The following is a 15014-nucleotide window of genomic DNA, read 5'->3' on the forward strand; positions in this document are numbered from 1 at the left end:
TTGGACGAAGATGAGAACTCGTGCGACGATCCGCAATACATGGGGCTGGAGTTTTATCGCAGAAGCAGACCACTAAGTATGCTGACTATTTTTTCATTTAAAATAATAATAATAAATTAATAATGGGAACAATCTTCTATTTAGTAATAAAATCAATGAGAATGACAGTATAAATAAAATGAATAAGATGAAATAAGATGAAATAAGATGAAATAAGATGAAATAAGATGAAAATTCAAATGCAAATATTAATAATAACAATATTAATAAGAGTCAGAAATTTGGCCGAGGCTTTAGAATTGAAAGCTTTTTGAAATGAAAATTAAAAAAAAAACATATCTAAAAATTTGTTTAGCCTTGCACCCAACAAAAAGTGACATTTTAAGGGAGATAAAAGATTCCCTCTGTTTTCAAAGAAGAAGAATCAAAATAATTCTCTCACACAAATAGATTTTGGCTGCACCCTATAAAACAATAAGAATGATTTAAATAAATTTTTGCGATGTTGTACTGCCTTACTTTTCAGTTGAAAGAGTAAATTAAAAATCTACAAAGTCATCAGCATCTGGTCATATCAATCTTCATTATCATCATCATCATCATCTACGTTTAGTATCGACAGAACTCGTGTGCACGTTTGAAGATGACCTGTGTCCCCTGCAAGGAATCATGATGGAGAAGGATGCTTTTGTCAGGATCCAAGCTTCGGATGACGCCGTTAAGAGGGATAACACTCTCTATCTAGGTCAGTCGGCGTGATAGTATCATCATGTATCGTCATGTATCGTCATGTATCGTCATGATAGAGATGTTAATCGTTTTATGATAGTATGATATAGTGCGGATGATGGTTTTAATTTTAAGATTAATTTAAAGATTGAAAGTTTAGTTTTTTTTAAATCATTAACACATTACCACTAAATTAAATAAGAAGTCATTAAATGAATAAGACATCATCACATCACCATTACCAAAAATAAATTCTGATAGAAACATAATAACAACAATCTTGTCAATTAGTTTTTTCTTTCGAAAGAAAAATCATCAACACCTTACCTCCAGTAAACATTTTCTTATCTCCAGGATCGGGTCACGTGATGTCACTGATGACGACGGAACTGAAACCCAAATACGCAGCGGAAATGGTTCTTCCCTACATCAACACTACCAACATGTGCTTGGAATTATTCTTTTGGTTCGAAACGGAAAGTTTGAATGGGGCTGACATCCCTTACATAACCGTGTCGGTAATCACAGAGGAACAGGAAAGGAAGATTGTAAAAGAGACTACTCGATACTTGAAGGATTGGAATCGGTTCTTTGTCCGGCTGCCCGAAGGAATCCACCAGATCAGCATCAAAGGTACGAGAGCTCAGAAGGGGAGCAGCGGGATCGCCATTGACGATCTCACCGTTGAACAGTGCAGAAGTTTTGGTTAGTCGTCAAACAATTCAGGAATTAATTTGTTCATTCCAATTCTTGCTTATTCTTTTAGTAAAGTAAAAAAAACAAATTTTTTGTATGTAAAATAAAAAAAACATTGTTTTGACCGGCCACTATTCATTAAAACTTATCGATCAAGAATAAACTGAAAAAGATAATTAATCAATCATTACCTTAACAAATCATAAAATACAACAACCACACGCACCCACCTGCCCAGAAAATACGTTGAACTGCAAGCGAACACGCAGAGGAACAGCCTACATGGGAACGGCGGATAGGGCAGCCGGTGGGGAAGTGTGTCTGGACTGGGAACTGATCAAAAGCCCGTTCGTCTACAGGCTGCCTGACGAGTGAGTAACTCGTGGAGTGATCTTGGCGCCGATGTGGCTGATGGTGATTTTGAGGATAAATAAAATACAAATCAAAAAAATTATTATAGTGGAACAGTTCTTTTGAGGAATCCTTATTAGAATGCATTGCAGTTTAATAATAATTTGCTCTTTTTATAAAAAATATTGTCCACCATCATCTCCATAATTTTCAACAATTCGAAGGTTTTCATAAATTTAATCTTCACCTTTTCATTTGTCCTACTATTTTTAGTTATTCATTGCTTTCACTGAACTGCCACAAAGTACTTCTATTGTTTTTTTGCTCAAGCTCCGTGAAAGATGCAAAAAATTTTTGTCGCAACATTCCTCAAGAGAATTGGTCGGAACCTGGCTGTTTGGTTTCCTCCAACACCTCCATATATGTCGCCATGTGCAACATTCCTTACTGCGGTGTGTCATTTGTTTTATTGGAATGAATGGTTGGTTGGCGAATCATGAAGAAACTTTGCGGCAGTGACATTAGAAATATAAATGTTACAATTTTTTTAAATTTTAATTTTCGATCTACTAAATGTTGAAAAATTGAATATCGTTATTTTTTGTTGTGACGGACTATATAACTCTATACTGATATTAAAATTGTAAGCACCCAACAACGACAATAACTTTTTTTAATATCAACAACCATAGCGTAATGGTTAAAGGCGCCTGGTCCTGCTGTTGCAATGACCGCGTTTGAATGCAAAAACATCCCCTCCTATCATATGCAATGTGTGTGATGCGTGGTTCTCACGCGTATTCATATACCAACTCTGGGTGTGTTTGTCGTTAAAACCTATGAATCCGGTGTACAAGAGAGATTGACCTTTAACCTTTAATAATAATAATAATAATAATAATAATAATAATAATAATAATATTAATAACCACCACACACACGCACACGGCAGAATGTTTCAACAAGTCCTACTTCAAGTGCGATGATGGGCTGTGCCTTCCTCCAACCCTCCTCTGCAATGGGGTGCAGGATTGCCTGGATGGCACCGATGAAACTTTTGCATGCTGTAAGTTTTGTCATTCTAAATTTATTCCATTCTTTTTTTGTTTGTTTTTTTTTATTATTAAAACTTCTTTCAATTCAAGCGTAAGAAACATCGATCATATGCTGACAAAGAAAGCCCATTAAGTATATTAAAAGTTAAATAAATTTATTTTACAAATCAAAAAGAAGATAAAATGAGGTTTAAAAGAGAACTTTGTACTTGTAAAAAAACAAACAAAAATTTTATTAAAGATTAAAACCCATACATTAAAGCTGAAAAATAAATTTAAAAAATGATTCATAACACACGTCCTAGTTAATCATTATCACACAAAATACATCACGTAGATTAAAAAAACCCAACAGCAAACAAACATTCATACATACATGCAATCGTCATTTATCAATCTCTTTCTTTCTCTGCTTCTTTGTGTTTTTCCTTTTTCTCTCTTTCTTTATCTATCTCTATTCTCTTTATTATTCTCTTACATAATATTATCATAAATTTTAATATTTCAAATTATATATCAAGTTAAGTTTTTAATGATCTTGTTGTTTTAACATTTTTTTTATGGTTGGCAACATTCTGAGAATCTCACTGATATGGATTATTTAAATGCTCATTGCTTCATTTCTTAATTTTCTTACATCTTTGTGTTGCTTACATTGCAGATCAGGATGTATAAACGTTATTCATTAGTTTTAATAATGTGATTTAACTTAATTTTTCATTTATTATCATCGACTTTAACACATCTATGCAGTATTTCAACTGTCTTTTGTACGTTCAAATGTGATTGCCTGCAATTCAAAAACTTCACTAGTTCTGAATTATAATCTTAAACAAGTTAAATAAACATTTCAAAACGAATGAGGCAAATTGAACAAAAAGCACATCAAGAAATCCTCTAAAACAATTAAACTGAAAATATCTTTTAGAACAAAAGAGTGATTAGATATTTCAAATGAAATTTATTTATTTATTCATTTTCCATCCACTTGTCCCTATCGTTTCTTTGTTTTCTATTCTTTGTTTATATTATTCTTCGCTTCTCTACTTTTTTATTTTCAGATTTTTATTCATTTATTTGTTTGTGTCCATTATCGACATTGTACCTGCAGTTATATGTGCATAAATTTTTAGGCATGAATAGATGAAATATTTTGTTGATGAAAAATTTGAATTTGCAAATATGTTCAAATCCTTACATGTATGTGATGTGATGTGCGTGCGTGTGTGTACGTGCAACTTCATTCACATCATAAGCGTCAATACACTCATCATCATCATCTTCATTTTCCTCCTCCTCATTTTCTTCCTCCTCTTCATCATCATCTCTATCCTCTCTATCCTGGTTATCATCATCTAGGCAGGCTTCATACCTATCATTTTCAACTTTATTATTAACAGGTCAATCAAATCAATTTTGTCTTTTTTTATTTTTTTTGGGGGGGGGTTTTCAAAACTGTACAAGGCAGTTTGCGTGTTCTTTTCTTTGGTACGTGTAATAAGTCTAATAATATGCAACGTTCTAGGTAGTATATGTTTTATTCGATTCAACCATAGACAGATATTTAAAACCTCTAGAGTAAGTAACTTTTGGGAATGAATGTGAAAAAAATTGCGTTTGATCAAAGGATTGTTGTCAATTTTTTCAAAACCTCTGAGAATATTGTACAAAAATTGTTGTTTGTTTGTTTTTGATTATTTGGTTTGTGTTTGTTTGTATGTCTTACAGCATGTTTTAATATTTTCAAGGTCTGCCGTTTAGGGTCCTCTGTTTTCATAGCCAAAATAAGATTAAAATAATAAATAATAAGGTATTTATTACGAAATTTTTTTAAAGACTTATAAATACGATTGTTGAAAATAATTGTTTGGTTACAGTGAAATTTTGATATAACTTTTTACTGATGAATCTTTTTTCAGCATTGTCTCCTTGAAAGGTTTTGACAGCAACATTCGCTGAATATTATTCGTTGTGAGATAGTATGTAATATTTTGTTCAGCTCGCTATCTTCACCAATGACTATGAAACATTTTTAGCTGATGAAACTTCACTTCACCGCTGAGAACTAATTTTTAAGTTTCATCCATATGGAATTTAGAAGGCTTTTACCATTCAGCGAGGACCATTTAACACGTGCGTTTGTTTTGCAAGTTAAAATGGTTTTCATGGCGAAAACTTGTTTTTTAAACTTTGGATTTTATGAAGGACATTTTCACAGTTGAAAAAACACAAATAATTTGTTGAATGTTGACTATTTTAATGCTTAAGCTCACTTATTATTTAAGAAATAAAGTCGTAAAGTAGATTGCCGACCTCTAAGCCAGAATAAACCAGTCAATCAATTTGTTTGCTTGCACTTATTCAAATGAGAGAGAGAGAGAGAGAGAGAGAGAAAGAGAGAGAGAGAGAGAGAGAGAGAAAGAGAGAGAGAGAGAGAGAGAGAGAGTGAGAACAGAAATAAACGTTGATGTGAAAATATAATGTATGAACAATAAAATGATTTTGGTTAAATGAAAGTGGTTTTCTTTTGTTAAAGTTAATAACCAAACATAAAATGTTTTTGTTGTTATCAGACCAAGAAATTGTTTGTTCGTCAAACTTTTGTTAGGACATAGGATGAACCTCTTTTAATTTATTCAATTAATAATTTACCTAGCATGATCTGTCGTGTTAATTACTGTTTGAAACATGACGAGGCAGCGAGATTATTGAAACAAATATGAAACTCCTCATAAATCTGCACTTGCTTACTTAACACTAACTTTTTTTTAGATGTGATCAAACAGGTTAAGCAAGCAGTAAGTGTGCTACTGATGTAGTTAATGTTGATAGTTGTTGAATTTTTGAATGAAGGAGTGTGAAAGAGAGAGAGGAGAGAGAGAGAAGAGAGAGAGAGAGAGAGAGAGAGAGTTGGCACTTAATAAACTAAAAACAAATTGATGAGAGAATATGTTTCATCAATATGTACAATGTTTTGTTCAAAATAACCAACGAACAGCCAAACAGCAGAAGGTTGAATGTTTCTTCAACGATGTGTACAACTGCGGCTACACGTCGACAGCGGTTGGTCAGTTGTTGTGGAAGAGAGTCCCATCAACGGAGTTGTCTGCATATTCAGACGTCACCATCTATGTCAACGTTACTGCTCTAGGTTGTTTGTTCACTTCGTCTCTTACTTGATTTCTTTGCAAACATTTGTATTGTATGTCGACAAACATACCACATTTATTTGCTTTTGTTTAAATCATTCATAACGCATTTTAACATCGTTTGATTGTTTTATGATGCTGCAATTAGTTAAATTAAACATCATAAATAAAGAATAACAAGTTAATTATAAAGAAGAGTATTTATTTAAACTACAAAACGATCCGCTTGCAAGTCATTTTCAATTTTTCCAACGTCAGCCTACATGATGTTTCTGGATTCGAAGCAGGGCCAAACAGCAGACCAGGTGCAACTGATCTCCCCACTCTGGAACTTTACAACTTGGACCACTGTCAAGTTTGAGTACATCATGGTAGGTTCAACTGTTGGCCTGCCTGACCTCGCCAGCAGCGATTTGTACTTGTACCAATACTCGGCGCTTCATTCGCCTGTGAAGGAACTGAAAAAATTGACGCCGGAGCAGAATAAAGATTTTGTGTTGGAGACTCGTGTGTGTGCCGCCTGCGAGTATCATCTGATGTTTCTTGGAGTGCTGGGTCTGCCTTATGAACAAGTTATCGGCATTCCTTACGTTGAGCTGGGTAAACCATGTTCGAATGCAGACATTCCGCTGACAGAAGGTTGGTGAGGCGACTTGAATGGTTTTAATTGTTATTGTACGTTCGTTTTGTTTGGAGAAATATACGCACACAAGTTTATACGTAGGGCTTTGTGTGATTAGTTTAACATTATCATGTTCACCCTGTCATATTTATTTCCGTACAATTAATCGGAATATATTCAATATTTTTTAATTGGTGTATGATGCTACTATATATTTAATTGAACCCACACACCACACACATCCAACACACACACATACACACCCATACATACACAGAGGAACAGACATCCTTGAATTGTTCCTTCAGCAACTTATGTGGCTACAAGTTCATCTCCTCATCAGCTTTTCTCACAAAAAGCCTCGTTTACACGAAGAATGCTCTCGCCCTACCTAAACCCAATTACGGTAAAATCCGGTTGTAGTAAAAGGGATTGATGATACATGATACATGATAGTACACAGTGATACATGATGATGCGTGATACATGATACATGATGATACTTGGTGATGGAATTTTTTTTCATCCATCCATCAGCATGCAACAGTGTGTTTAAAGATGTTTCCGGAATAATCACTTCACCCAACTATCCAAATAGTTATCCAAATAATTTAGACTGCAAGTTTGACATCGACGAACCAGAAGGTTTGTGTTGTTGTCTTGAAATAATTATTTTTGCTTTAAGGTAAATATATCATTAACTGATCATTAACTAACTGATTTGACTGCTTAAAATTTACAACTTTTTTGTTAAATTTCATGCCTAAATAGTTAAATATTAATATCTAGTAAGAAAATAATTAATTCGTATTAATTCTTATTAATTATATTTTGTATTATTATTCTTTTAAAAATTAAAATCTGACAGACGCAATTATTTCAATCCCTTTTACTACAACCAGATTTTACCATAATGCGTCGCAACACATGCAATTTATTATAAAAACTCTTCAAAATAGGAAACATAATACGAAGCAGATCATTTATAAAATATTTTTAAATAAATTGATGAAAATCTCAACTACTGTTTCGTTATTTGATGAACATTTTCAATTAATTTTCATCTGCTCGATTGAAAGGCACCACAATAACGATAACGTTTCTCGAATTCGCTGTCGAATCTCAAAGTGATTGCCTGTTCGACAGACTTCAGGTTTCACACTGCTTATATAATATTTTTTTTTTAAATCTATATTTATTCAACAATTTTTTTTAAATCAAACAGCAAAATTAACGATATCTACTGCAATTCAAACAAATCTCCAGATTCACGATCCATTTTCAAACAAGACGAAAGTGTACTGTGGAAATATGGAGCCGCCCAAATACGTCTCAAAAGGTGGTTGAATTAATTGTACACTGAAACGAATTTAGAACATTCTCCTTAGATAATAATGTTGCAAAAAAAATTGTTTCCAACAAAAACATAAACGTTTATATGTCTCCAGGAAACAAGTTGCAGTTGTCCTTCCACACGGATTCAAGCGTGAACGAGGGAAAGTTTAAACTTTCTTATATGACGTATGCGGATAAAGGTTTTTTATGCAGGAAACTCTTTTCATAAATTACCCAATTTTTAACACATGATTAAATTTTTGTATGAAATTATTACTAATCAAATTGACAATTAAATTTACATTCGAATTCACAAAGTCTCTATCTACAAGTTATTTTGCCCAACCGTACAGCAACTGACTATGCAATAGCATTCAAGTTTAACAAACCTAACGACATGGCTAACTTTGTACACTCGGCCACACTCATATCACCACCGATGATCTTGAAGAGGACCACGTGTCTGGTTGTGACCATGATTGCTCTCACCTCATTCAACATCAAGGTGGCATTCCTAGAGAAGAAGAAATACAAAGAGGTTTGAATGTTGGCTGTCTGTTGAGTTGATGTTATTTTTCAAATTTCACTGCATGTAAAATTAGTTTGATGATAAGTTAATTTTAATTTTTAAAATAAACTTGATATGTCTTTGATCAAAATAAAAAAAATTCCTAATTCCAAAGTTATCAAAAGAATTGTGTTGACTTATACCGGCTTAGCAAACAATTGTTATCCGACCTCAATATAAACTTCATCATCAACTCAATAGAAGAGCAAACTTATCAACTTATTAGTGACAATCTATCACATGCCTGAGTGCTTCTTTTAATGTCTCATTATCTATTTATTAGTCCCCAGCAATGCTATTTGTCAACTCAACTACTTACATGACGGTCTGTTGTATGACTCACTATTCATTTGCTTATAAACTTGTTCACAATATTTACTCAATGGCTTATTAATATTTCTGATGTTTATTTTTCTATTTATCAATTTTTAGTTCCATATTATCTTAGCTACCACTTTTGGTACATATCATCGTATCAACAACGACTGATCCTGCCATTTTTTTTATTAGTACGCCATCGTGTAACTTTTTCGCTTTTCTCATATCCTCCAATAACATTATTCCAAATTTCACCTGGAACCTGCAGAAAACATTGCTAACATCTGACACCGGATTGGGAGAGTCATGGCACAAACAACGGATAGAATTGAATCTATTAAATCAGGAATTTGTGGTGAGACACGAAGTCATCCTGAATAACGTTCCCACCCTGGACCCCATGATGATTGGTGACATCAGTTTTTTCACTGGAACTTGCGCATCAACTGGTACGTTGAAATGACAAAATTTAATTTAACTTATAATTTATGCCATAATTTTGTGATAAAATATTTGCTATTTGTCGTCCCCATCATCTCTTCAATTTTTCCTTTTTTCATTGTTATCAGTTACTGGTGGATCTCTGAAATGCACCACGTTTGTTAATATTGATCAGTGTGGATACCAGGACATCTCGCCTGGTCCGGTTCATTGGTTCAGATTCTACGAAAAACCAGCGACTTTCTACATGGTTGCAAATTTCAAAAAAAGTAAAGGCAAATCAACTGCAATTTTAAAATCATTAGAACTACCGGCTACTTCTTCATCGTCTTCATCTTCATCAACCTCTCAACAATGCCTACAAGTTGCCTATTACACGACACGCGCTGACTTCACCATGGCCATATCGTCGACCAACCCTTACGACCCTCTACCATTGACCACACAGCTGAACACGGAAGGGTCATTGAATGTCTACTATCCTCTAGCTGCTTTACCAGAAGGTGGAGTTTTTTGACTCTTTGTTATGTTTATTTTTTTGTGTAGTTTTCACATGTGTATCGAATTACAAATCTCACTTTAGTTGAATTTTTTTTTATTTCCATAAACAATTATTAAAAGCGTGTCAATAACCCGACCATATGTTAAACACGTCATCTTAATTAGACTCATGCCCACAACATTCATATCTCTATCCTAACAAATGCCAACAACAACGACTATACAATCAAACGCTTTTGTTTTCCTCAATGTCAATGTCATTCACTGTCTCCATCTGTCGAAATTTCAACCATCGCCGGCAGGGTCAAGCCGCAGCATAAACATCTCAGTGACCTACGTAGAATCAGCTGACACGACGAATGATGGTTCAAGGTCAAGGATAGACTCCACAAACAACGTGAAGGAAGTCAGGCTGACGGGTATCCAAGTGCTCAGTGGTTCCTGTCCAAAAGATGGTGATGATGTTGTTGTTGTTGATGATAACGATGATGTTGAATGATGATGTTGTTGTTAATGATGGTGATAATGATGATAATGTTGTTGTTGATGATGGTGATGTTGTTTTTGATGATGATGACGATGATGTTGAATGATGATGTCGTTGTTGATGACGGCAGTGATGAAAACGTTATAATGATGATGATGTAAAGGTAGGTTCATCAAAATAGTCACTATTATGGCAAATAATTTTGAATAAATTTATTTAGACCAATTCTAAAAGTATTTGTGACAGTTTAAAAAATTTGAAGAGAATATTTTGCAAGCAACGGAATGAATATTTCGTTAAACAAATAAAACACAAAAAACACAAACAAAACTTCTAACAAACTAATAAACAAACAAACGAACAAACAAACATACAACCAAACAAACGAACGAACAGACAAGCCACAGGAAGTTACATGCAACTTCAGCACTCCCCTTGTTTGTCACTACAAACTAAAGTCGCAGTTCGGCGGTGAGTGGATCTGGATGGCATGGAACACGACAGACATCCAGCCACCAATCTTTCCCTCCAACACAACAAACGACTCTGGAAACCACGGTTGGTTTTGAGCTGAAAAATAAAATGAACATTCAGAATAAAAGTAGCTTAACGGTGACACGAGCTAAGTCATGTCAGATAATAACGATAATATTTGTAGCTATTTTAATTATTTAAAACAAATATTTTGTCATATTATATCAAATATTTTAATAGGAAAATAGTTAATTTAAGAAATAATTCTGTTTTGACATTAAGATTACGTGGTTGCATTTGTGCAAACTATCCCGCCATCTCCATTGATGGGGGTCATGACGTCACCCCTAATTTCAAGCCAGCACAGTTCACGGCTGACAGTAGAAGCTTTCATAACGGACACGACGGTGACTTCACTTTCTGTTATTGTAGGGAATTCCCTGGGACAACTAATTTCCGACAGTCCTCAACAGTTAATATTAGACTTCGAAAGTAACGGAACATGGAAAAATTTTACAATTTGCCTGCCACCTGGCGACTGGTATTTGTTTTATGTGGCTAACATCAATGACGACCGTAATGGCAGCGGCAACATTCTCGTCAACAGTATAAACAACAGCAACAATAACCATGCACCATCCCCATCGACGAAATTACATTTTGTGGCAATCGACAACGTCAGGTGGACAGAAGACGTCGGTGGTAACAACAGTGCCGACCAATCTTGCAGCTTCAAACCACGAAACTTCATGCACAATGGTTTGTACTAGTCAGTTGTTGTATTGATAGGTTTTTTGTTTTCTTCTGGTGGAAGCACATGATCTGAAGTTTGCGTTGGTGTGTTTATGAAACACTTTCGTTTCATTTCAAATGTAAATTATTGTGAGTTTTATGGATTGAAATGTTTTATTAACTGTTATGCTAAAGCGAAAATATATTTTAAGGTTGGTGAAGTTTCATGCTATTCAATATTTGTAAACATTCTAATCAAGATCATCTTAATCACTCTTAGACTGCCAGAGTAGTGATCTCTCAGACTGTATGACGTCACTGAACACGTGGTCACGTGGTCTGCAGTGGATCAAAACATACAACGCTGGCAGTAACTTCGGACAGGCAAAGCAAGGTTTGTAGCAAGAAATGTTTTGAATATCAGCATGTGGTAAAATGCAGTTCATACTGTGAAGTAATGATGTGACGAAATTATTTAGATTGCTGTTTCTAAACGTTAATCACTTAGCGGTGAAATGCTCGCAATTAAAAGTTAGTTGCATACAAAACTCAACGAACCTCAATTCAGGATGCGTGTATGTGTTCGACCAGTCGGAAGGATGGTTTGAATATAAGGTGTCCAACAAACAGTACATGAACAAGAGCGAGTGTGAAGTTTACATAAGAGGGAATGACGACATAGTTGTGCAACTCTGGTTTGATGAGTTTGAGGTGGAAAATTGTACGCTGCAGTACATCGAGGTATCGTGTACATTACTCTAATTTACTTCAACTTATTTGTTGCATACATTATTATTAATTTATTTTTAGACACATTTAAGTACGAAACGGTTTATATTATAACGCTAATGCTGTATTTATTGTTTCATAAAGTGTTGATCAGCGTCATCTGAAATGATTGAAGCCAGCATTGCTGTCTACTTTATTTGATCATGTTCATAATCACACTTTCCACTATTTTCACCATTTTGTCATTATCATGATCAAAAAGGTATTAGAGATCTTTCTTTAGACTTTAATTTGATGAACTTTAACAACGTCACCAGATTTGGCGAAGACCGAACGCCAACTCGAGTGAGTTTGTTAAAATGTGCAACCACTCCCATTCTGTCTCATCGACGTCTTCATCGAAACCGTTAGAATTCAAAACTTATAAAATCCTTCAAATTCACATCACCTCTTACAACGGTCACCCAAAGTTCAAGATGAGGTTCAAGTACACCAGCCAGTCTATGAATGGTCAGTCACGATGATGATGATGACGACCTTGGTGATTACTATGATAAGGCGATGTTGATTAGGATGATAATTAAGACGAACGATAATGATGACGCTGACAAAGGCATAACTAACAGCTAGTAGGATTGTAATAATGGCGACTTCATTGATTATAAAGACAATATTGAGAATTATTATTTGATTAAAATGACAATTATTATGAGGATAATAACGATGATGACAAGTGCAAATACGTTTGACAAGTTTTTAGCGTGAAATAAAAGCAAGCAGTGAAAGAATACATTGAAATGAAATAGAAAATTTAAAAATATTACTTAAATTAGCAGTGAATTATTTGATCATGCCACTGTGATAATTGGTTAAGCCTACAAATAACAATAGCTTTCGCAATAATATTACTACATTTGTACAATAATAAACCAAAAATTATTAAAACCACATTTTTGATTTGTAGGTCTGTCGGCCGGTTTATATTACGATGGGAAAACATTTTTCCCGGCTTTGAAACCAGACGACAACACTGATCCGGTGGCTTCTATGACCACACCCATCTTCAACGTCACAATGACTCCATCCTCATCATCCACGTCATCACCAACGTCGTATTCACCGGTCCAATTTTGTCTGCAACTGGAAACTAAGCTACCGTCAGTTGACATGGAATCATTCGTTGTCTACAAAACGCCCACAATGTCCAGTTCTAAACAGCTTGAAATATTTGTAGTCACTAAATACGAAAACAACCAGCAGGATTGGTCGAAAGGTGTCTTCCAAATTACGATCGATCCGAAGGGGAAGGATAACAGTTATGTCAACTTGTTAACGCCGATCAACGAGCCAGAAGCAATCCAAAAAGCGCAAGTGAAAAGACAGGCATCTCCGCAACAACAACAACAACCCCAACAAAAAAAGAAAAACAAACAACGACTTTCAAAGCCTCAACAGCACCAGCAGCCACCACAACGACCACCACAGCCGTTACAACTTGTTGATGCACAGGTGTTATCCTTTCAAATTGTCTTCATCTTCCGACTGGCGCACGATAAACCGTTGACGCTAATGCAGGACTATGGAGGTGTGCTAATGGCAGCATTGAAAAATGTGAAGGTCACTTTTGGAGCTTGCAATCAAGGTACTTTTTAAACTAAATTTTAAATTCAATTATACCGCTATTGTTAAACAATACACATAAAAAAAAACAAATTTATTAAGGTATAATTATTAAGTTTACTACTATCGTTATTCTTGAATGAGATTAATGTTTCCACTTCTCTTAATGATAAAAAATGATACTACAATCACAGGACTTCCTGTCACTTCCGAAGAGTTTATTTGCTCCAGCGAGAACCGGAAGTCATGTGACTTTTTTGTTGACAGTTCGGAAGGTGTGTCCAGATGGACGACAGCTACTTATCTGTCCTCGACCGATCCAAAAGGAAAAGGTCATTATATATGTGATGCACTTTCAATTATCGTAGCTTTTACAATTAATTTCATTAGATTATCACTTTTTGTTGTTTTTTTACAGCACAATTATCACACTACACCACACACACTCTATCACACACGCCACACCACACCACACGCCACACCACACGCCACAGACTGCCAGATAAACGGCCGCGGCTATGTGTACACTGGAAACGTGAGCACGACAATCTTCGGCAGGACCTGTCAAAGGTGGGACTCGCAAGAGCCGCACGAACACAACCAGGACGTGGCGGAATACTTCATGGATGTTTCCATGAATACAACTGAGAACAAATGTCGCAATCCGACGAATCCTTTCATTCCCAGAAATTGCTGGTGCTACACAATGGACGCCAAACAAAGGAGGGAATACTGCGATGTTCCGTTCTGCGTTGGTCCGTTCTTCTCTTACTTTTTATTTTTTTTGTCGTTTAATGCTCTGCTAACCGGTTGAATATCATTAATTTTTGGAACAGAAATATTTCAGCAGAAACATTTTTAATATTTCTTTGTAGTCTTTTATTTTGAAACATCACTACTTTATGTAATAATTTACGTTCATTTTAAGTAAACTTGTTGGTAAATAAATGTTAAACTATCATTAAATAATTAAATAAATAGTTATACAACTGAACAATTAAACAAAATTTTTTTCAGATTCTTTCTTCCAGGTAGAGATTGACACGATATCAATGTTTTCAGCTAAACTGACCTCTCCAACACTGCTCATCAACGAGACTTCATGTTTCAGGTTCAAATATGACATCACGAACGCTTTCGTTCGGTTGGAGGTTTATGTAAAAACGAGAACAAACGCAACTTTGAAGGTTGTTGTTTCGCTATGATT

At 34.9% G+C, this 15014-nt stretch overlaps 1 protein-coding gene across 1 annotated transcript; it reads left to right on the forward strand.

Moving 5' to 3' along the window:
- Positions 1 to 14312: 14312 nt before the first annotated feature.
- On the forward strand, positions 14313 to 14558 carry HELRODRAFT_138458 (hypothetical protein; the record flags this gene model as incomplete). Its single annotated transcript, XM_009032203.1, has 1 exon — positions 14313 to 14558. A coding segment is annotated over one exon (246 nt), but the record flags the coding sequence as incomplete, so codon positions are not given.
- Positions 14559 to 15014: the final 456 nt, after the last annotated feature.

This window comes from Helobdella robusta, assembly GCF_000326865.2.
Source record: "Helobdella robusta unplaced genomic scaffold HELROscaffold_8, whole genome shotgun sequence".
Lineage (NCBI taxonomy): Eukaryota > Metazoa > Annelida > Clitellata > Rhynchobdellida > Glossiphoniidae > Helobdella > Helobdella robusta.